Raw genomic sequence first — 23113 nt, 5'->3', positions numbered from 1 at the left:
ACTGAACTTGTGATACACACATTCATCAACAACATTAGTTTCAAAACCATACGAAGTGAGAACTTGATGAAATTTGAAGTACCACTGACGAGAAGCTTGTTTGAGTCCATAGATGGATTTAGTCAATTTGCAAACCATATTCTTTGGGTCTCCTGACACAAAGTTTTCTGGCTGCACCATATAAATTGTTTCTTTAATGTCACCATTAAGAAAAGCTGTTTTGACATCCATCTGATGCAACTCAAGATCAAAATATGCAACAAGCGCCATAATTGTCCTAAAAGAATCTTTCGAAGAAACTGGAGAGAAAGTTTCTTTAAAGTCAATTCCTTCTTTTTGAGTAAAGCCTTTGGCTACAAGACGTGCCTTATACCTCTCCACATTACCATTTGAATCCCTTTTGGTTTTAAATATCCATTTACAACCTACGGGCTTCGCACCAACTGGTAATGAGACAAGTTCCCAAACTTTATTGTCTTGCATAGACTTATATTCTTCATTCATGGCTTCTATCCACTTATGAGAGTTGGAACTTTCCATGGCTTGACGAAAGTTGATTGGATCATCTTTCGACATTCCATTTTCTACCTCATGTTCCTGGAGATATACAATATAATCATCTGAAAATGCAAATCTCCTTTCTCTGGTGGATCGCCTTAATGGCACAGATTCTTGAGGTTGAGGTTGTAGAGTTTGTTCCTCAGGAACAATTACCTCATCTTGAATGGGGGTTTGAACTATATTATCTTGAACAACATTGTCAGGTTGAGGATCCGAAATTACTTCTCGAGCAATGACAGGTATAGGAACCTGTGATTGGTCAAAAGTAGTAGTAGGAAGTGGGATTACTCCTGCTTCCTCCTCAAAGACAATATCTCTAACTGGATTTCTCCCCCCAAACTCAACATCCTCAAAAAATGTTGCAATTCCCGTCTCAAATATTGACCTATTTGTGGGATCATAAAACTTGTAACCCCGTGATCGTTCGGCATAGCCAATAAAGTAGCTGCTAATGGTTTTAGAGTCCAATTTTCGTTCATGAGGTTTATAAGGCCTCGCCTTAGCAGGACACCCCCACACATGCAAATGTTTTAGACTAGGCTTTCGCCCAACCCAAAGCTCATAAGGTGTTTTGCAGCTGCTTTAGTTGGCACCCGATTTAAGATATAAGTTGCTGTTTTTAGAGCCTCACCCCAGAGGGACTCTGGTAAAGTAGAATGACTGATCATACTTCTTACCAAATCCTTAAGAGTCCGGTTTCGTCTCTCAGATACACCATTCATGCTAGGTGATCCTGGCATGGTGTATTGTGGGACGATTCCACATTCCTCCAGGTATTTTGCAAACGGTCCTGGACGTTGTTCACCTGATCCATCATATCTGCCATAGTATTCACCACCACGGTCAGACCTGACACTTTTAATCCATTTGTTGAGTTGTAACTCAACTTCGGCCTTAAATTTTTTGAATACGTCCAAAGACTGTGATTTCTCATGGATAAGAAATAGATACCCATATCTGGAATAGTCGTCTATGAATGTGATAAAATAATGTTGACCATTCCAAGACGCCATAGGGAATGAGCCACAAATGTCCGTATGAATTAATTCTAAGACATCTGTAGTCCTATGGGCACCATATTTCTTTATTTTGGTCTGTTTTCCCTTGATACACTCAACACAGACATCAAAATCTGAAAAATCAAGAGAGTCCAAAATTCCATCAGACACAAGGCGCTCAACTCTAGATTTAGAGATGTGACCTAGGCGTTTGTGCCATAATGAGGCTGAATTTTCCTTAGTTAATTTACGCTTTGTACCTCGTGATTCCACGTGCAAGGTTGCATTATAAGATGCAATAGTTTCGAGCAAATATAGATTATCAAACACATTAAGTAAACCAGTACCAACAACATTGGAATTAATAGACATACTAAACTTCATATTTCCAAAAGAACAATAATATCCCAATTTGTCCAATACAGAAACAGAATTAAATTCCGTCTAAAGGACGGTACAACAAAAGTGTCTAATAAATCCAAATAATAACCAGTTTTCAGTAATAACCTAAAGTGCGCTATTGCCTGCACTTCTATCGACTTGCCATCACCCACAAAGATGTATCTTTCAGCATCAGTTGGCTTTCGGTAGTTCAGGCAACCCTGCATAGAAACACATATGTGAGTAGTAGCACCAGAATCTACCCACCAAGTGTTTCTTGGTACTGAAGCTAAATTTATTTCAGAACAGACCAAAACATGAAATGTACCTTTCTTTACACGCCAGGCGACGTATTTGGCACAATCCTTCTTTCTGTGTCCGGGCTTGCCACAAAAGAAACAACCATCCTGCACTTTCTGTTTCTTTGGTTCCGGACCCTGAGGAATAGCAACTTCCTTTCCCTTATGCGTTCTTTTGCCCGTATGCTTGGAGGTGCTTGCCAGATGAGCACTTTCAGTCCTTTCTTGCTTCAATCTCTCTTCCTCTTGCACACAAAATGAAATGAGCTCATTGAGAGTCCATTTCTCCTTCTGGCAGTTATAACTGACCTTAAATTGGTTAAATTGTGCAGGAAGAGAGATGAGAACTAAATGCACGAGCAAATCATCAGATAAGTTGAGCTTTAGTGCCTTAAGTTTTGAAGCTAGATGAGACATTTCCATGATGTACTCGCGAACATTACCCTTGCCTTTATACTTTATTGAAATCAAGCTTGCTAAAAGCGTGCTTGTTTCAGCCTTATCGTTTTTAGCAAAACGCTTTTGAATTTCTGAAAGAAATTCACCGGCAACGGTAACATCCTCTGTTATTGCACCCCGAAAAACTTCTGGAATCCCACGCTTCATGATCATAAGACTTAGCCTGTTAGAACGATCCCACTTTTCAAAGTACACAGTTTCCTCAGGAGTACTTTGTGCAGTGAGAGCATTCGGTTTTGGCATTCTTAATGCCAAGTCTATGTCCATGTAGCTGAGAACAATCAATATGTTCTCTTTCCAGTCCTTAAAGTTTGTTCAATTTAACATTGGAACATTGTTCATGTTGGCAGAGATTGAAGTAGTCGACATTAAAGCTGAATAGACAAGAAAATAAAAGGAATGCTCACATTAAGTTACCAAACAGATAATCTCTAAATAAAAAAATGACAACATCTCAAGATACCTAGCACAACATTAATACCAAACCTTTGGGTAGTGATATTAACTGTAAGTGGTATTCTTGTTGTAATGATCAAACATTGACAATAAGTTATGTCAAATAACAAATCTATCTTTGGATGGATTTATTATTCACATTAGGTTTCCTTGACAATTGGCACATGTTGATCACCACAAAATGTGTGTGTAATTCTGCCAAGTCTTAATCATGTCTTTGGACCGATAAATACCCGCATGAGATACACAGACATGAACATCAAAACATTCCATATAAAACAATCTAGACAAGAGAGATCACTTTTGTGACATCTTGTTTGAATTGACTTATATTGAGAATGTTAGAAAATTAAATTTCCGTAGACGTTGTATGAAATTACATTAAATTTAGAGATTTCTAAATTTGTGACCCCGTATATGTTATATAATCTGAAGCAATTCCAATTATATATATACATATATAAATAGAATTGACGGGTCCAAAAAAAACTGCCCACCGAATCATTTTACAATGCCAGAAAATAGATTGCCATTTTCACAGAACAAAACAGGAAAAAACAGAATTTACATCCATAAGAAAATTCAGAATCTGATTCCAGGAAACTAAATAGAATGAATAAAGCATATCAATTCTGAGAAGACACATGATATGATGGCTCTGATACCACTTGTAAACATAAAATTTCAGAACATAAACCTTACACTTTGGATCATTTACCATGTGTATTATCAAGAGATCAAGACAAAATGACATACCTGAATCCATTGATGAACGGTTAAACGGAAGCGTCTGATTGTCAATAAAACCTTAATATTGACTTTGTTAGAGCCTTCTAATCCTTTCCCTTATGTGCCTTATGTTTCTCCTTGAGAGGATTTAGAAAACAAAACAGTATTCTTGTTTTTTTTTCACTCTTGGGAAGGAATAGGGACCATAACCTTTTAAAGGTTGTAATTGGTTTTCATAACTGAAAGGTAATGAAAACCAATAAATTAACCATTATTGGTTTCATAACTGAAATGTAATAAAAACCAATAAATTAACCATTATTAGTTTCATAACTGAAAGGTAATAAAAACTAATAAATTAACCATTATTATTATTGGTTTTAAAACTGAAAGGTAATGAAAACCAACTTTAACCAATATGTTTTAATTTCTATTTCTGCTCCTCATAGAAATAGAAATTATACAACTAGTATCTACACATTAGGTCCATAACACATATACCCTTAAGCCTATTAACTAAATTGAATCACTTAAATTGTAGGTTTCTTATAAATGATAACACCACATTTAATTATGTGGTCCCATTGAGACATTATCTAACATTTTCTCCTCGTGTAATGTGGTAATTTTGTATATGCTAAAATAAAAAAATTATTATATACAACGCAAGCAAGTTTTGAATCCAAGATCTTGGGTTTCATAAAGAACATATCGCTTAAGCAAATATATATTATGATATTAAATTCTTTATTATCTATTTTTATTATTAGTTATCTGAATTGCACATGTATTGCGTATGTCACCCGCTAGTATCATATATACGGTCAACAAATCATACTCCATCTCTCTCACTCTCATCCGCCTACCATGGTGACACAGTCGCCATCGCTTCCTCCTCCGTGCACACTGCCACTGTTGCGACGCCTTCTTCATCACCATTGTAATTCCTCATACTTTCTTCTTCTCGGCTAGATCTAAGTGAAGATTGTGTCACGACCCAAAGCCGCCTCTATAGGTTTAGCGCCATGACCGACCAGTAATCTTAAGGTTATCGAAGGCCTCTTAAAAAGATTGATATAATTAGAGACTGGTGGAAGCAAATATTAAACATACATTGTTCATTGAGCTGTGTAGACTTATATAAGATAGAAAAATTTAAACTTTATATATATACACACATCATTCTTATATCATCATATATACAGACTAGATAAAAAGGACTTAGCCCTAATTATAGAATAAACAAAAACTTGTAGTTTATTAAGTACACCAAGTTATTTTTGTTTCCAAACACAAGAGCACATTGATAATATATTACCTAACAAAACTTTTGAATTCGTTTTACGTACAAGTTATATATGTGCATATACATAATTTTTTTTTCCGAACAAATATAATAGTTAAAAATAGGGAAATTAGTCAAAATCCTTTAATTAGACCCTTGTTTAGTGAAAAGGACAGTCCAATTTATTTTTCTTCATAAACCTCATAAGGAGAAAATACAAAATTGAGTACGGACAAAGTAAAAAATATATATATTTTCCTTTCTTGGACAATATTGCCAGAATAAGATATTACTGTGAAACAGAGTAACATGTTATTGTTAATGTTTACATCAATTTCAACGGTAATAATTTTTTTTTATATAAAGAATTTCATAGTCAGCATAGATCTTATTTAATAGATCTTGATGAGAGAATTCTGAAAATATTAATTTTATTAAAAACTGACATCTACATAAAAAATTATATTATTTTAAAATTTAATATTTTGATAATAGTGATATTTGTTAGAATTTTCAAGAAAAACTTTTTGTATTTGCTGTTAATGCATTAATTTTATTTTGAGGGGGTTTTGACAAAATTCTCCTTAAAAATATTTTGGGGTCCTCTTTTTTTTTTTTTTTTTTTATTATCAATTTTCGAAAGCCCAAAGTGGCAACTTTGGCCTAAACCAGCACTGGTCATTTATGATATAGGGGTGTTTTGGAAAGATGGTAAAAAATAATTTTTTGGCTTTTAACCAAGCTTTTGGCTTTTTTAGACAAGTGATTTGGGAAGTTGATAAAAAACTTAGTTTTGACTTTTTTGATTCATATTTATTTATGATGTCAAATCACAATAAAATGACCAAACTACTCCTATTCAATTTAAGATATTTACAACTTCACCCATGTAGCACATTTTGTGAGAACAAATTGTCTTGAATTCTTTAGTTGGTGGTCTTCAGGTCTTCAAAACTTGGCGATGATCTTGTCTATGTAGGACAGGAATTTGATGCTTCAAGCCGCGTTACTAAGTCGCTTTCCTAAAGACAATATTTACACCCACCAAAATGTGTGTAGGGGTTTATAGCAAATTTGCCTCCAAGATACAATGAAACCTGATCTAAAGATCAAATCTATCGGTGTCTGCACTGATGACAGTAGATCAGAATACTCTTGATATAATCAAGAAAACCAAGACACTGAAAATCAAATTTGCAGAACTTAATTACCAGTAAGAAAAATAGAAATTTGCTTCAGAAACTCTTGATTGAAAACTATAAATCAAGAGAGAGAGAGAGAGAGAGAGAGAGAGAATTGCAAGAATGAATTTTGAATTTTTGGATGGAATGAAATGGCTGATTTCGTAGCCTATTTATGGGCTTTGATGCACCTGATCGAATGGTCATGTCCCTTGATCGTATCTGATCAGATTTGACCGTTGGATTGACGATCTACGGTATAGATAATTCTTACACCGAATAGACGCCTTGACTAATCACACCTGATCACGATCGGGTGTCATCTCGTCTGTACGATCGTGAGCATCCCAATCAACGGCTATGATCAACCCGCTCCAGATCGGACACACAACCGTTTGATCGGTTGGTTGACTCATCGCCAGCGAACGACACGTCATTGTCACGTTGAGTTGACTGTATTCCACGTCACCCATGCCACGTTATCGATCCAACTTGTCCGATGCAAATAGGAAAGCACCCTCATAGTGCTGATGCGTCTATGCTAAGTGCAAAGTGCACCATCAAACGCCATACAGCCCACTGCCCACGCCATGCGCACGCGCGTACGTCTGCGTGCGCGGATGGTGTTTTGCATGCACACTAGCTTTCACCTCACAATTCTATATTCAAAGGAATATTCCATGTAGTACTTTATTAAGTGCTCTATATTTTTCTCTCTTTCCGATGTGGGACAAAGCCCCAAGCTTTTATTTCAAGCTTTCCAAAGAAAAACATGGAAGGTTTTTAAAACAACCAAAACTAAACTATAAATTTGAAAACCCATTTTGAAAATTTCCCAACACTCTCCCACCATTTTCAAAATATCAGATGATGATTCTTGGTTCACTTGGCAGTGTTATGCATAGGTGATGATATCTTACGATTTGAATTATTTACTTTAGTGAAGACATCTCAAAGTTAGTCAAGATGGCATAGTAGACTTGTTTTTGAACTAGCGATCTTATTCAACTAACCGGACATGTGTCACGCACAGTACAGTTTACCTCAAGTATTCAAACAAACCGACATGTGGATTGGCCTTGTTTCTATATCTTGTTTCATGAGCGCTCTAGAGTCAAGCTCTTGGACTCATAGGAAGCGGCACCACCTCCTACACTCACATAGATAAGCTTGCTAAGAGTACCCCTGTAATTTACAGTACCCTACAACTCAATTGTAAGTTTATTAAGAGTTTGCTAACTCATTCTCTTCTTTTCACATTACACGTACCAAGCACTTCAACCTTGGGATGAAAATGAAATAAAACTAAGTGCTTGAAATCACAACATATGGTGTACTTGGGCTCATTGAACTCAAGACTTAATGTTTCTTCAAGCGTTGAGTCGAGTTTTCACCAGGAGTGATTATGTTAAGTGGGCTTAAGACCCATCCCCTTTGATGTTTTCCACACCAAATCCCTCGCAAGTCCTTTTGTTAAGGGGTCAGCCAAGTTTTCACTTGACTTTACATAACTAATGGTAATCACACATTCTGTGATTAATTGCCTAACACAGTTATGTCTTAGTCTTATATGCTTGGACTTTCCATTATAGACATAGCTATAGGCCCGTGATAGAGTTGCTTCACTATCACAATGCAAAGATATTGGTGGCATAGGTTTTGGCCATATCTTAATCTCTAATAAGAGATTCCTTAGCCACTCTGCCTCTTTGCTACAAGAAGCCAATGCTACAAACTCTAACACCATGGTTGAGTCTGTTATGCATGTTTGCTTCTTTGAACCCCAGGAGATAGCTCCTCCTCCAAGAGTAAAAATCCAACCACTTGTGGATGAGTGATCTTTACGATCAGTTATCCAACTAGCATCTGTGAATCCTTCCAGCACTACTGGATAGCTATTATAAACTATTCCATAGTCTATTGTTTTCCTCAAATACCTAAGTACTCGGTTAACAGTATGTCAATGCACACGACTGGGATTACTAGTGTATCTACTAAGTTTTTCCACTGCAAAAACAATATTAGGTCTAGTGCAAGTCATGGCATACATCAGGCTGCCTATTACTCTTGAGTATTCTAGTTAATCAACAGCTCTTCCAGTATTAGGATACAATATCAAATTTGAATCAAAAGATGTAGACATGGGTGCACAATTATATTGATTAAATTTCTTAAGAATTTTCTCAATATAGTGGGACTGGGTTAGAATCAAATTATTATCCTCTCGTTTGATCTTAATACCCAGAATTACATCAGTCAAGCCCATGTCTTTCATACTAAAACTAGATGACAAGAAACTTTTAGTACTTTTAATGATATCATTGTCAGTACCAAAAATAAGCATGTCATCTACATATAGGCATATGATTACACCTCTATTTCTAGTAAACTTACTGTACAAACACTTATCAGATTCATGTATCCTAAAACCATTTGACACTATTACTTTGTCAAATTTCTCATGCCACTGTTTTGGAGCTTGTTTTAGTCCATATAGTGACTTCACGAGTTTACACACTTTGTGCTCTTGACCCTGTACAACAAATTCTTCCGGTTGTTTTATGTAGATTTCTTCATCTAACTCTCCATTTAGGAAAGTGGTCTTAACATCCATTTGATGGATTTCAAGCTTATAGATTGAGGCTAAGGCAATCAACACTCGAATAGTGGCGATTCTAGCCACCGGAGCATATGTATCAAAATAATCGATACCTTTCTTTTGAGTAAAACCCTTAGCAACTAATCTTACTTTGAACTTGTCAATTGTGCCATCAACTTTCATTTTCCTTTTGAAAATCCATTTACAACCAATTGGTTTGGATCCAGGTGGCAAATTAGCAAGTATTCAGGTATTGTTACCCATGATAGAATCCATCTCACCGTTTATTGCTTCTTTCCAGAAAACAACATCTTGAGACTTCATAGCCTCCTCAAAGGTTAATGGATCTGAATCCATATTCAAAGAAATCATTGTTTGCTTACAATAAGCTTTCCTAGTTCCTTCTACAAGGTAAATAACGAAATCAGGGCCAAATGACTTCTCAGTCCTAGCTCTCTTACTCCTCCTTAACTCAACAGGCTCATTAGGTTCACTAGGCTCAATGAGTTCATGTTGTTCATTTTCCTCTGTAGACATCAAAGGAGTTGATTCATTTTCTTGATTAGAATCCAACCTTGGAATGGTTGTGAAACGATTCTCATAAAATATCGCATTACATGATTCAATTATGGTATTTTTTTCCACTGAACCATTGGGCTCTACTATCAGAAACCTATATGCTTTGCTATGTATAGCATAGCTAAGGAATATGCATTCAATTCCCTTTTCACCTAATTTCTTCCTTTTAGGTTTAGGCAATTTGACCATTCCTTTATAACCCCATGTTTTCAAGTAACGAAGATTGGGTTTCTTGTTTTTCCAAAGTTCATAAGGAGTAACATTTCTTCCCTTGAAAGGAATTCTATTGAGTATGTGACAGGCAGTGAGCAAGGCTTCACCCTAAAAACTAGAACTTAAACTAGAGTAAGAAAGCATAGCATTAATCATTTATGTTAATATCCTATTCTTTCTTTTAGCTACTCCATTTTGTTGTGGTGTGTAGGGTGCAAACTTCTCATGAATAATACCAAAATTTTCACAATAATCTGGAAAATGGTATTCACCGCCTCTATCAGACCTAAGTCTCTTTATTTTGACATTTCACTGATTTTCTACTTCTGTCTTAAAAATCTTGAATTTATCAAGCACCTCATCTTTTAAATGCAAAAGATAGATATGGCAGTACTTACAAAAATCATCAATGAATGTTACAAAATATTTCTTACCACCTCCAGTGAGGGTACTATGCATGTCACATACATCACTATGCACAAGTTCAAGCAGAGATGTGGTTTTATCTACTTTACGAAATGGAATGCGAGTAATTTTTGATTGCACACAAAATTTACATTTTTCAAACATACCAATGTCATACTTAGGAATTAAATCTAAATTAACCATATCATGCATTTTCCTAATATTAACATGACCTAAACGAGTATGCCACAAGAAAGAGAATCAACAATATAAGTAGAAATAGATGTATTATTGATAATGTTGAGTTTGAACATTCCCTGATACATATAACCCTTCCCAACAAAAATTCCACCTTTAGATAGGACAAATTTGTCCAATTCAAATACTAACTTGAAACCATACTTATTAAGCAGGCTTCCAGATACAAAGTTTTTCCTGACATCAGGTACATGATAAACATTATTAAGACTTAAGACTTTTCCAGATGTAAACTCTAGATCCACCGTCCCTTTGCCTTTGATAGCAGTAGTTGAAGAGTTGCCCATGTAGAGAACTGTTCCATCACTCACTTGTTCATAAGTAGTGAAACGGCTCTTGTCGTTGCAAACGTGCCTTGTTGCTCCTGAGTCAATCCACTAGTCACTAGCATCTTCGAGTATGTACACCTCGAATACAACACCACGAACTTGTTCTTGGTATTTGATGCTTCTAGTTTCTTCTTGTATGACCGGCATTCATTTATGCCGTTTCCATATGTTGATACACATCGAACAGAGAGTCTGACAGCGCATTCAGAATGTGTTCTCAGCAAATGTAGTCGTCATTCTCCCATTTGGTTCTGGTATGGGTTTGCTCTATAGTCTCATCTTTTTGCTCCACTGGATAGGGGGTAGTCAGCACATAGACCACTTTGAGAGTGGTGAGCAAAAAGTACATTTTCTTTTGCCAATGTCAGAAATTTCCTCCATCAAAACGGTCAAAGTTCATGAAATCTTAAGTCATTTTCTTAATAAACATCGCCATATTTAAATATTGTCTTTAAATTGTTAGAACAATTTGTCTTGAATTATTCAATTAGTGGTTTTCGGGTCTTCAAAATTTGGCGATGATCTTGTCTATGTAGGACAGAAATTTAATGCATCAAGTCACATTACTAAGTCACTTTTCTAAAGACAATATTTGCATCCACCAAAAGATGTGCAGGGGGTAATACCAAATTTGCCTCCAGCATACAATGAAGCTTGATCTAAAGATCAAATCTACCGGTGTTTGCACTGACGGCAGTAGATCAAAATACTCTTGATATAATCAAGAAAACCAAGATACTAATAATCAAATTTGCAGAATTTGATTACCAGTAAGAAAAACAGAAATTTGCTTAAGAAACTCTTGATTGAAAACTGTAAATCAAGAGAGAGTGAGAGAAAAAGAATTGTAGAAATGAATTCTGAATTTCTGGATGGAATGAAATGGCTGATTTCGCAATCTATTTATAGGCATTGATGCACTTGATTGAATGGTCATATCCCTTGATCGCATTCGATCAGATCTGACCGTTGGATCAACGATCTACGGTGCAAATAATTCTCACACCGAACAGACGCCTTGACTAATCACACCTGATCCCGATCGGGTGTCATCTCGTTCGTACGATCACGTGCATCTTCAATCAACGGCTATGGTCAACCCACTCCAGATCAAATACACAACCATTTGATCGGTTGGTTGACTTATCGCCAACAGGTGACATGTCACTGCTACGTGGAGCTGACTGTATTCTACGTCACCCATGCCACGTCATCGATCCAACCTATTCGATGCAAATAGGAAAGCACCCTCATGGCGCTGATGCGTCGTGGAGCTGACTGTATTCCATGTTGCTCATGCCACGCCATTGATACAACCTGTCCGATGCAAATAAGAAAGCGTTCTCATGGCGCCGATGCGCCCGTGTAAAGTGTAAAGTGCGCCATCAAACGCCATACAGCCCACTGCCCACGCTACCCGCGCGTGTGTGTGGATGGTGTGTGGATGCATGCACACTAACTTTCACCTCACAATTCCCAAGCTTATTTCATGCTTTCCAAAGAAAAACATGGAAGGTTTTTAAAACACCAAAAACTAAACTATAAATTTGAAAACCCATTTTAAAAATTCCCCAACACATTTTGACCTATGAGGGGTAGAATTATAATTTTACCAGTGGCTGAAAACCAATTTCTCAAATGTCTTTAAATATAAAAAAAGCCAATTATTGACTTTTATTATAAACGCACAAATGTGACTAAAAGCCAAGTATCTAAAAGAGGCTATAGTCTATTAAATGCACCAAATTATGTTTGTTTCCCAACAGAAGCGCATATTGATAATATATTTGTTGGCACCATAAAATATTATTATTATTATTATTTTCAAGACACATGGCATCCTCTTATTCATTTGGAAGTTAAAAGAAGTTAAAGAGATGATGGAGAATATGAAGGACAAAGTGGACGAGTGGAAGGACACATGGCAAGACAAGAATGAAGATGGAAGAAATGGGTAGTTACTAAGTAGTTATTACTGTATTTTTTCCTCTATAAATAGCCATTAATGGCTACATTGTAAAAGATCCAGAATTCATAATCAAAGACAATTGATTTCAATATTTCTTGTCATTTTCCTTATCTTAGGAGTAGTTTAACATAAATTTATATTTCGAAGCATTTATTTTCAGCATTTCCATGTCGAAGCATTTTATGCACTTCCTTTTCGAAGCATAGGAGTAGAGGTAAGTAATTATTACTTTGATTGTTCACTCAATCATCTTTCTCTGTTCCTCATTCTTCTTTTAATTTGGCAATTTTGAAGTCCTCTTTGTTGAGGCAAAAGAACCGTCAGTGCAATCGCTTGATAATTGGCTTGAATTTAATCTGTAAGGATTTTTCATTCCTTGCGGGCACGCTTGCATTTATGATATTTTCCTTCGTAGGAAAAATAAGCCAACAATTTTTGGCACGCCCAGCGGAACGTCAAGTGTAATAAATGGAAAATGAATTGGATTTGTTCATTTCAAATAGCTTAGATAAAATTTATTGGCGTAAACAAGAAATTTTGGATCTTCAAGAAGAGATCCATTTTCTTGATGAAATAAATTTTAATCCCTTACAATATTATTTGGTGAAAGAAAAAATCCACCATTTAATTGGAGAAATTCATCAACTTGATATGGAAATTCGCCAATGGAATGATGAGTTATCAACTCTCACTACCAAGTCTTTAACTGAGGCCTTAATGGCCGGAATTGGTGAATTTTTCAGAATTTTTCCATGGTTAAAAATAGCAAAAGCAAAGAGTTAATTTCATCAATGGCTCGGAGGGTTCAAGAGTCCGTTTTTAAACAGCCAAATTATGAAATTAATATAACGAAAGAGCATGTTCTTGAGCCAAATTTGGCTAAGAATGATGTTCCATGCATGGCTCGGGGGGTCTCAAAACCAATTTTTGGAAAGTCAAGTCATGAAAATAACATATCTATGGGTGATTTTCATAAGCCATTAATGGCTAACATGGAAAAACAACCCACTTTGCCAAATAATTATGAAAATCTATTCGGCAAAAGTTATGTTTTTAAAACAAACATGGTCAAAAATAATGAACAAGCCACTGTTCATGAATTCAAATTTTTTGACATTTTTCAAAATGTCAAAAAGTATGAATTTTCATGGTCACACTATACCATGACTTTTTTTGTTCGAAATCCATTTTGGATTTGTGGATCACACCAAAATATAATTCTGATGATGTGGCTAATAAAATTAACAAATTGTTCTTATGAGTTCGAAGCACTAAGAACAAGGGATGACCATTTAAAATGCATGAACTTGGTTAGGAAAAGCCTATGCATTTAAATAAGTGGTTGAGAATGGCTTATCTTTTCAAATTGATGGCTAGTTATTTGTATGTACACAATCAAAGCATTGAAGATACATTCGAAACATCAAGAGTTGTTTCGAAGGTTGATTACTTCACCTTCGAAGCTGTATAAAGCTTTGAAGATACGTTCGAAGCATCAAGAGTTGTTTCAAAGGTTGATTACTTCACCTTCGAAACTGTATAAAGCTTCGAAGATACATTTGAAGCATCAAGCCTAACCTTGAAATTTCATTGAAAGTATCATCATCCTACATCAATGCTTCCAACCTTCGAGGGGTGATGTTGTTCCTTCAAAACTGTGCCGCAAGACCTTCGAACGATGAATTTGGTCTTTTATACCACATTCGAAGCTTGTTATTGATCATTTAGTCATAATTTCATACTTATTCGAAGCACTTTATTAGTGCTATTATATCATTCGAAGTACTTTATTGGTGCTATTACTTATTCGAAGCACTTTATTAGTGCTATTATATCATTCGAAGTACTTTATTGGTACTATTATATCATTCAAAGAAATTTGTTGATATTATTCGAAGCATTTTATTGCTTAGATTAGTCATGTGCTTGGTTCGGCCCTTCAAAAATTCAAGTAAATATCATTTTTAAGGGCCGCGGGGGGTAATGTTGGCACCATAAAATATTATTATTATTATTATTTTCAAGACACGTGGCATCTTCTTATTCATTTGGAAATTAAAAGAAGTTATAGAGATGATGGAGAATATGAAGGACAAAGTGGATGAGTGGAAGGACACATGGCAAGACAAGAATAAAGATGGAAGAAATGGGTAGTTACTAAGTAGTTATTACTGTATTTTTTCCTCTATAAATAGCCATTAATGACTACATTGTAAAAGATTCAGAATTCATAATCAAAGACAATTGATTTCAATATTTCTTGTCATTTTCCTTATTTTAGGAGTAGTTTAACATAAATTTATATTTCGAAGCATTTATTTTCAGCATTTCTATTTCGAAGCATTTTATGCACTTCCTTTTCGAAGCATAGGAGTAGAGGTAAGTAATTATTACTTTGATTGTTCACTCAATCGTCTTTCTCCGTTCCTCATTCTTCTTTTAATTTTTATTTTCTTTACACTTGGCAATTTTGAAGTCCTCTTTGTTGAGGCAAAAGAACCGTCAACGCAATCGCTTGATAATGTGCTTGAATTTAATCTGTAAGGATTTTTCAATCCTTGTTGGCACGCTCGCATTTATAATATTTTCCTTCGTAGGAAAAATAAGCCAACAATATCACGTAATAAAACTTCTGAATTCCCTGTACATATACATAATTTTCTTTTTGTCAACTAATAAAATAGCCAAAAATATTTTGGAATCCTTTTTTTCAAACAATTTTCGAAAGTCCAAAGTGGTAGCTTTGGGCCAAAGCCAGCCCTAGTCATTTATGATATAGTTGTGTTTGGAAAATTGTTATTTTAGTGGGCTATTTTAGTAGGCTAAAATTTTTATATTTGGAAAGATAATTGAATTTTTTAAGTTAAATATGATATTTGTGAGAGAAAAAATGAAATGATTACAGGTTTAATGTAACATTTTATCTTATTAATTATTTTAATCTATTTTATCTTTTTATGAATTTTAACCAAAAAATAACCTAAACCTAAGTTGCCAAACACCCCCTAAATGCACCAAGTTTTTTTTTTTTTTTGTTCCAAACACAAGCGCACGTTAATAACATATTATCTAATAAAACTTGTGAATTCATTGTACGTGCAAGTTATATATGTGCATATACACATCCAAACACAAAATAATTATGTTTATAAAATGTAATATTATATCTGTAAAAATACACAAGAGGAAGGGACTCTCTCTTTCTTTCATAAACATCATAAACATTTTAAGTCCCAACTCCTACATTGCTAACATCATCACCACCACCACAACAATAACTCCCATCGATGGGCCGCTAGAGTTGATTTGGTAATAATGACCAATAATAAAAGACGATTAGGGAGTGATTATTGGAATGATTAGTGATTTTATATTTTTTAAAAGATTACTGCTATTACGACTTAATAAATTATTTTGAACCCTTCAATTTTTAGCTTTTTTATTTTTATTTTTATTTTTTTAATTTATTATAATAATAATTTCAAAAAAAATTATTAAAAATGACATCATTAATTTTGGAACACCCCATCTCATAATTAAGCTCACACCCCACTACATGGGTGGTGTTAAAATCCACCTACTCTCCACCTACTTCACCCACTTAAACCTACTCCACTAAACCTAACCCACTACACCACTACCACCTCCACTTCACCTACTCCTTACCTACTACACACTCACCCTCTTCTATATATAGGAATCATGAATCATTGTAATAAATATAACATTATATCAATCAATATATATCAATCAATAATACATCAATTTCAACATGGTATCAGAGCAGGTTTAGAACCTATAATTTTTCGCTTCACCGGCGGACGGCAACCTCACCTTAGCCGTCCGCCGGACCTCAGCCTATTCCGTTTAGTTTTTACACATACCTTCCCATCATTGCACAAATACTCTCTCTCATTACCAATCTTTCATGTTCTACACATGCCTCCCACACTGCAGCTTCCTGGTAGCCGGTTGAAGTCTTCATGGAGTGCTAGAGACATGGATTTAGATGCTGAATTACTTGGGCTTGAAAGTCATCGTCGCAGGCAGCAGCAACAGTTGATGGATGAGATGTCAAGTCTCTCCTCCCCAACCAGTTGGAATTGTAACTTGGCTACTGCTGCAGCTTTTGCAGCTTCGTCTTTTGATCGAAGTGGGGATTTCAATAGGCTCGGAGGTGTGAAACCTACTAACCTTGATGATGTTTTCGGATCTATTGATCCTGCAATTTTGCCTTAGTTCCAGGGACTTTCTCTAGATGCCTCCGCATCCCAAGCGCAGTCTCCAACTGGAATGTAGATGCGCCAGAACATGAACCAGCAGCTCCGCTCGACCTATCCTACAAGCCTTTCATCCTCACCAGCCCGTGCATCGTCATCAATGGGGATTGACCCATCTGGGGCTTCAGCAGCTGCAGCAGTTCTGAGTTCAAGGGCAGCTGCCTTTGCAAAGCGGAGCCAGAGCTTCATCGATAGAAGCACTGTGAACCATCTCTCTGGGCTTCCTTTGCCTGCTTCTTCTGCAAATGTAATGCCTTCTAACCTTTCGGATTGGGGATCTCCAGATGGGAAATTGGGTTGGGGCATCCAGAAAGATGAGCTGAACAAATTGAGAAATCTCCCTCGGCATCACAAATCCCATTTTACTTTTCTTTTCTTATTTCTTTATTTTTTCTTTTACTTCCTTTACCACCACGCACCGACCCAACCATATCTCTTTTGCAGGGCACAAACCCCAACCTACATTCTCTTTCTCTGAAATCCCATCATTTTTTTTTTATTTTATTTTATCCCATCATTCACTACCTTTTGCACACACCCATACTCCTTTTTATTTTTTAAACCAATCTTTATTTATTTATTTATCTTTTTTTTTTCATCCACTTTACACCACGCCGTCTGCTCCCACACATTCTCAACCCTTTTTTTCTGCATGTTCTTTCTACCATCGGGTTTGCACAACACATTTATTTTCTTCATATCAGGGGATCAACCCCGATCACAATTTTACACCCAAAAAAAAAAAAAAAAAAAAAAAAAAACAAACAAACAAACAACCCACAACAACCACATCCACAGGCGGGATTTTTCTTCTCTACTCTGCTGCCGGTCTCTTCTTCTTGCCTCCGTCCTGGGCGGTCCTTGACGGTGTTGCCTCCGTGTTTCCCACTCCACTGAGCACGTTCACTCCACCCTGCTCCTCCACTACAGCATATGGTGGACCTCCAAATCGGAACATCACGGTAGCCTTCCGCTTCAGCTCCTTGTTTTCCGCCTTCAGCACACTTATCTCTGCTCGCGCATCCTTATACATGCGCTGGAGCAGAACCAGTTGGCCGTTTAAATGCTGCACCTCATTTGTCCTACTTTGCAGCCGGTGCAACAAGTTTGTGACTGCCGTCATCGTCTCCACACAGGACTTCAAAGTATACTGATTGGCTTCAATGTCAGTTTGCACTGCCATTCTTTGCTCCACCGACCACATCGGAAAGTTCAACGGAGCAAACTCCAGGGCGCTTGGTTGAGGTTCCAGTGCCACCGCACCAGTTATCTCTCTTGTTGACTCGTTGAGGTCGGGAAAGAGGGTGAGCAGACCGCGGGAAGACGAAGCCATTTTCTGGGTTACAAAGTGTTCCAAAGTTTCTCTCTCCGAAGAGGCAGAGTTTTTTTTTCAGAGACGGGTTGGTTTCAGCGGTTTCAGACTGGTATGCACAGCCTCCGCCTCACCCTTGGTTTAAATAGCCAGGGCCGATCCGCGCATCGCGCGCCACTTGCCGACAGATGACAACACGGGCGCGCAAGCCAAGGCGCTCACGTGCCTCGCCAACATGTCCGGCACATCTTTTTATGACATGGGCACGCCTTTTGATGGCCCGTCTTTTGATGGCACGCCTTTTGATGGCACGCCTTTTTATGGATTGGGCACGCCTTTTGATGGCATGCTTTTTAAAAAATTGGGCACACCTTTTGAGGGTGCGACTTTTTAAGGGTCCGACAAGACTCTGTAAACTGTCCCGACATTGATTCCGGTTAGCTCCTTCATGGGTCCGACAAGACTCTGTAAACTGTCCCGACATTGATTCCGGTTAGTTTCTACAAGGGTCCGACAAGACTCTGTAAACTGTCCCGACATTGATTCCGGTTAGCTCTTTCATGGGTCCGACAAGACTCTGTAAACTGTCCCGACATTGATTCCGGTTAGTTCCTTCATGGGTCCGACAAGACTCTGTAAACTGTCCCGACATTGATTCCGGTTAGTTTCTACAAGGGTCCAGCAAGACTCCGTAAACTGTCACCACAACTGTCACAACATTGTCTGCTACAACGGTCCGACATGACCCCATAAACTGTCTTCTACATCGGTCTGACACCGCCATCCAGTGTCCTCTACACCGTTATGACACCACCATACAGTGTCCTCTACATGGTTATGACACCCCCATACAGTGTCCTCTACAACGTTATGACACCACCATCCAGTGTCTTCACCAATGGTCTGACACGACCATACAGTGTCTCTTATCCTCTTTTATTTTTATGTATTTTCTTGTTTTGTTACTCTCTCCAAACTCAAGTTGGTTAGTTCCTATCCCCCTTGAGTTTGCGGGGGGCTGTTAAAATCCACCTACTCTCCACCTACTTCACCCACTTAAACCTACTCCACTAAACCTAACCCACTACACCACTACCACCTCCACTTCACCTACTCCTTACCTACTACACACTCACCCTCTTCTATATATAGGAATCATGAATCATTGTAATAAATATAACATTATATCAATCAATATATATCAATCAATAATACATCAATTTCAACAGGTGGTGTTTGGAAAGTGTTTTTTTTTTGGCTAAAAAAACACTAAAAGAAAAAATTGGTTAAAAAACCAAAAAAGAAAAAAAAAAAAAATCCAGACAAAATGTTACATTAAACCCATAATTATTTCACTTTTTCTCTCACAAACATCACATGCAACTACAAAAAAACCCAACTATCTTCCCATACACAAAAATTTTAAACTCCTAAAATAATCAAAAACTAAAAAAACCTATTAAAATAACAATTTCCCAAACACCTACCATGAATTAGAATTTATGAGAGCAGTCACCTCCATCACCATCTATCCATTTTCTTCAAATCTCACCTTCAAAACTTACTCACCCTCAAAACCCTAAAAATTCTTTGGCGACAATATTTCGACGATAACGGTAGCAACCATTTAATTACCCACACTTCTCTAACAATAATAATAAGTGGAAGTTTTTTCATCAACCACAATTCCATGAGACGAGAGAAGTACGACAATAAAAGTTTAGAGAAAATTAATAACTTTGATGGTGTTCTTAGCTCAAAAGAAATTGGCCTTGTAATGGTAAGTTTCTTTAAAAAAATAACAAAAATAATAAAATTTGTTCGTCATTTTTTTAGAATTGAACTCTCAAACATATGACCGAAATTCGGGAACATAGGCTCGAACATTGTTTATTTGTTCAGGAAATGGTAACCGAACATTAATCACCGAAGAAAAGGATGAGGCGGTAGAGAGAGAGAGACAATAATCACACTTAGCTCTTCTTCTTCTTCGTGGGTTTTGTTAATGTCTTTGTAAGAAATTTTTTTTGGAATGTGGGAGGGGTGTGCATTCAATTGAATGAGTAAAATGTTTTCACAAAGATAGTTTTAGTATTATTTGGGAGAGAAAATAATTTTTAAGAGTTTCAAAATTTATAAGTGAGGTCCAAAGAAATAGGAGATCAAAATAATAGATGGGGTATTAATAGCACCACTATTTTAAAAATTGTATGAAACAATGAAAAAGAGAAGTAAGAAGAAAATATTGAGATATATGGAGGTAAAACAATGGTAGTGTTTGACAGAGTTTTAGAATTATGATTTGAGTTGTATTTTGAGTTTGTAAGTTTTGAAATTATGATTTGAAAAGAGAAAATTTGTTTGGCTTTGAGTTTTGAATTTTTAATGTGACATATGAAGTGAGAAAAATTGTTTGGTTATAAATTTTGAAAAGAATTTTCAAATCTAATTCAAAAACTTCCAACTCATAACTAAACACACAACACAAAACTCTATTAAAAATTTTATTCAAAATTTATAACTAAACTCTTTTTAAAATTCAATTCAAAAAAATAATTTGTTATTTTGGTCTAAAAAATAATTTGTATATTTGAAAAATATCAAAAACAAATATAATTTTTTTTTTCAAATAACATATGGCATTGGCAATTGCAAAAAAAAAAAAAAAATTGTACTGTTCCGGTCAACCGGCTGGACATTCGGGAGGATGTCTGGACGGATGACTGGGTAGACCAAAAATTCAAAAATTATCTGCTTAACCAAACATGTTTTCAAAATATATTTTAAAATTGATTTGGTATTATGATTTGAAAATTCAAACAAAAAATAACATTTATGAAAAAACTAGAAATCCCCTAGATATTGATTTGTGATTATGTAACAATTTTAAGCAGTATATAACAATCCCAATCAAACAATCAAGAAAAATCAACCCAACGATTTTAACGTGGAAAAAACCACAATTGGACACCTCCAACTGTGATTAAAAAACCACGGGCAACAGCCACAAAACAATCCACTAAGAAGATTTAAAGGAATTGCACAGGTATACTTTCAATTACCTAGCGAATCCACGCCTAATTGAACCAACCTCTATGTGCCTCTTCCAACCCGTCTTCACCTCGGAATTGTATTTACAATGAGCCACCCCGTAATCCACCAAAGCTTCAGGCTCGAATTCTTTAGAATCCACCGAAGAACAACTCTCTCTTTTGTAGAACAAACAAAACCTTTGATGTATACTCTTTAAAACATGAGTTGAATACTCAATTAAAACATCAAAGAAAACTCACAAAGTATCCCCGGATATAAACCCTAGAACCCAAAAAGAAGATCTGGAGTAGTAATCCTAAAAACTGACCCAACACGCGAATTTATAGAATCTGTCCCGCGATCTCTGCTTCAGCGCCCAATAGCTCGCTCGAGCGGCTTCTGCAAAATATGCGCGTGATATAACAGAGGTCTGCTCGAGCGCTAGAGAACCCGCTCGAGCGCGAATCACACAGCTCAGTACTTTTACAGGCGACCAAAACTTCTAGAACTAGGGATTCTCCGCTCGAGCGGGGTAAAGTTCGCTCAAGCGGACAGACAACTTGGAATGCATTTTTGCATTTTGCTTCAGGGGCGCTGCCCCTCGACCCCGCCGTGGCGCTGCCCCGGACCCGCCAAGGGGCGCTGTCCCCTAGACCCCCGCGAGTTGACCGGGCAACTCGATCCCCATCATAATGAGCGAAGTGGCAATCTTGAAAGCATTAGCATCACAAACTTCTCTAAAAGGCACAATTCGGGTTGGATTCGCATCTAAGCACTCATAGCCTCACTGAAATAAAAGTGCGAAAATAAATACAACTGAAAAGAGTTTTGTCAAACGGGGTTGCCAAGAATAAAACCTAACAATCTCCCCCTTTGACAATGTCGTGACAAAACACACTTAACAAATAAAATCCTAAACACCCCAACCCATTACAGCCAACAAAAACCAACTTCTTTCTCAAGGTCTTGATCTGTAAAACAGTTATTAGTGCCACAATCTCCAAAACAACTATTAGTCCCACAAGAGTATATGAAAAAGTAATAGATATATGACACGATTATCTTGAAACATGAGATGGAAATCATGAATAAATGAAAACTAAGACTCATGAAAAACAACTCTCAAACAATAAAAGCAAGATCATAAATCACACAAGCAATGATATGACGATGTAAATACCAGGAACATACAAGAAGAAAACAATTAGCAAACAGTGCATAGCAATTTGCAAAACAATTAAAGCCAATCCCCCTTACCGAACATATCAAAGTGTTCATGCTAAACAACTCTTGCAATGAAACACCAAACTCCCTTACCAACACAAATCAAGATGAACCAAACTCCCCTGCGCTAAAATAAACCACAAACATTGAAAACATTGAACAAGAAGAAAAAAACAACAAAAATAATATGGTGGAGCAAGCAAGGAATTTCAGATTAGTACCTTAAAACACATAAGATTATCCAAGAAGCACAATTACTAGTAAACACAATGTGCACAGTCTGTAGAAGATTCCTCATGCAAGAAAGTGATGCATTATGTGAAAAGCATAGATCCCATGATAAAAAGTATGTGTGTGACTCTTGGAGTTCGACAAACACTAGATTCAATCCTAGTAGTGATTTGAAAGTTGGACCTCCAACAAGAGAATTAAGCACGACAAAGGAAAGTCAAACCACTAGGAATCAAGGGGTATTTGGTGAGTAAAGGCGGAGGCTCCCCCTTAATCAATGAATCTTTTTTTCTTTTTTTTTTTCTTCACATACTTTTTCTTACTTTTGCACA

The 23113-nt window shown here is 36.5% G+C and overlaps 1 protein-coding gene and 1 pseudogene across 1 annotated transcript; one reads left to right on the top strand and one right to left on the bottom strand.

Moving 5' to 3' along the window:
* Positions 1-1914: 1914 nt before the first annotated feature.
* Positions 1915-2958, bottom strand: LOC145790201 (uncharacterized). The gene is made up of 2 exons (XM_082868010.1): positions 2269-2958; positions 1915-2161 (listed from the first exon to the last, which is right to left on the bottom strand). The coding sequence occupies exons 1-2, from the start codon at positions 2939-2941 to the stop codon at positions 2133-2135; spliced, it is 702 nt and encodes a 233-aa protein (XP_082724136.1). The 5' UTR covers positions 2942-2958; the 3' UTR covers positions 1915-2132.
* A 13662-nt stretch (positions 2959-16620) lies between these two features.
* Positions 16621-17861, top strand: LOC114283128 (zinc finger CCCH domain-containing protein 33-like; annotated as a pseudogene).
* The last annotated feature ends 5252 nt before the right edge of the window (positions 17862-23113 follow it).

This window comes from Camellia sinensis, chromosome 5, assembly GCF_055761805.1.
Source record: "Camellia sinensis isolate YWXY chromosome 5, ASM5576180v1, whole genome shotgun sequence".
Classification (NCBI taxonomy): domain Eukaryota; kingdom Viridiplantae; phylum Streptophyta; class Magnoliopsida; order Ericales; family Theaceae; genus Camellia; species Camellia sinensis.
Note: the sequence above shows the minus strand (reverse complement) of the source record. Positions and strands in the feature narration are given on the sequence as shown.

Bases quoted from the DNA above. Each gene is read 5' to 3' on its own strand.
- LOC145790201 (XM_082868010.1), bottom strand. From the start codon at position 2,941: ATGCCAAAACCGAATGCTCTCACTGCACAAAGTACTCCTGAGGAAACT. The intron at 2,162-2,268 runs GTACATTTCATG...GTTTCTATGCAG, and splicing joins CGCCTGGCGTGTAAAGAAAG to GGTTGCCTGAACTACCGAAA.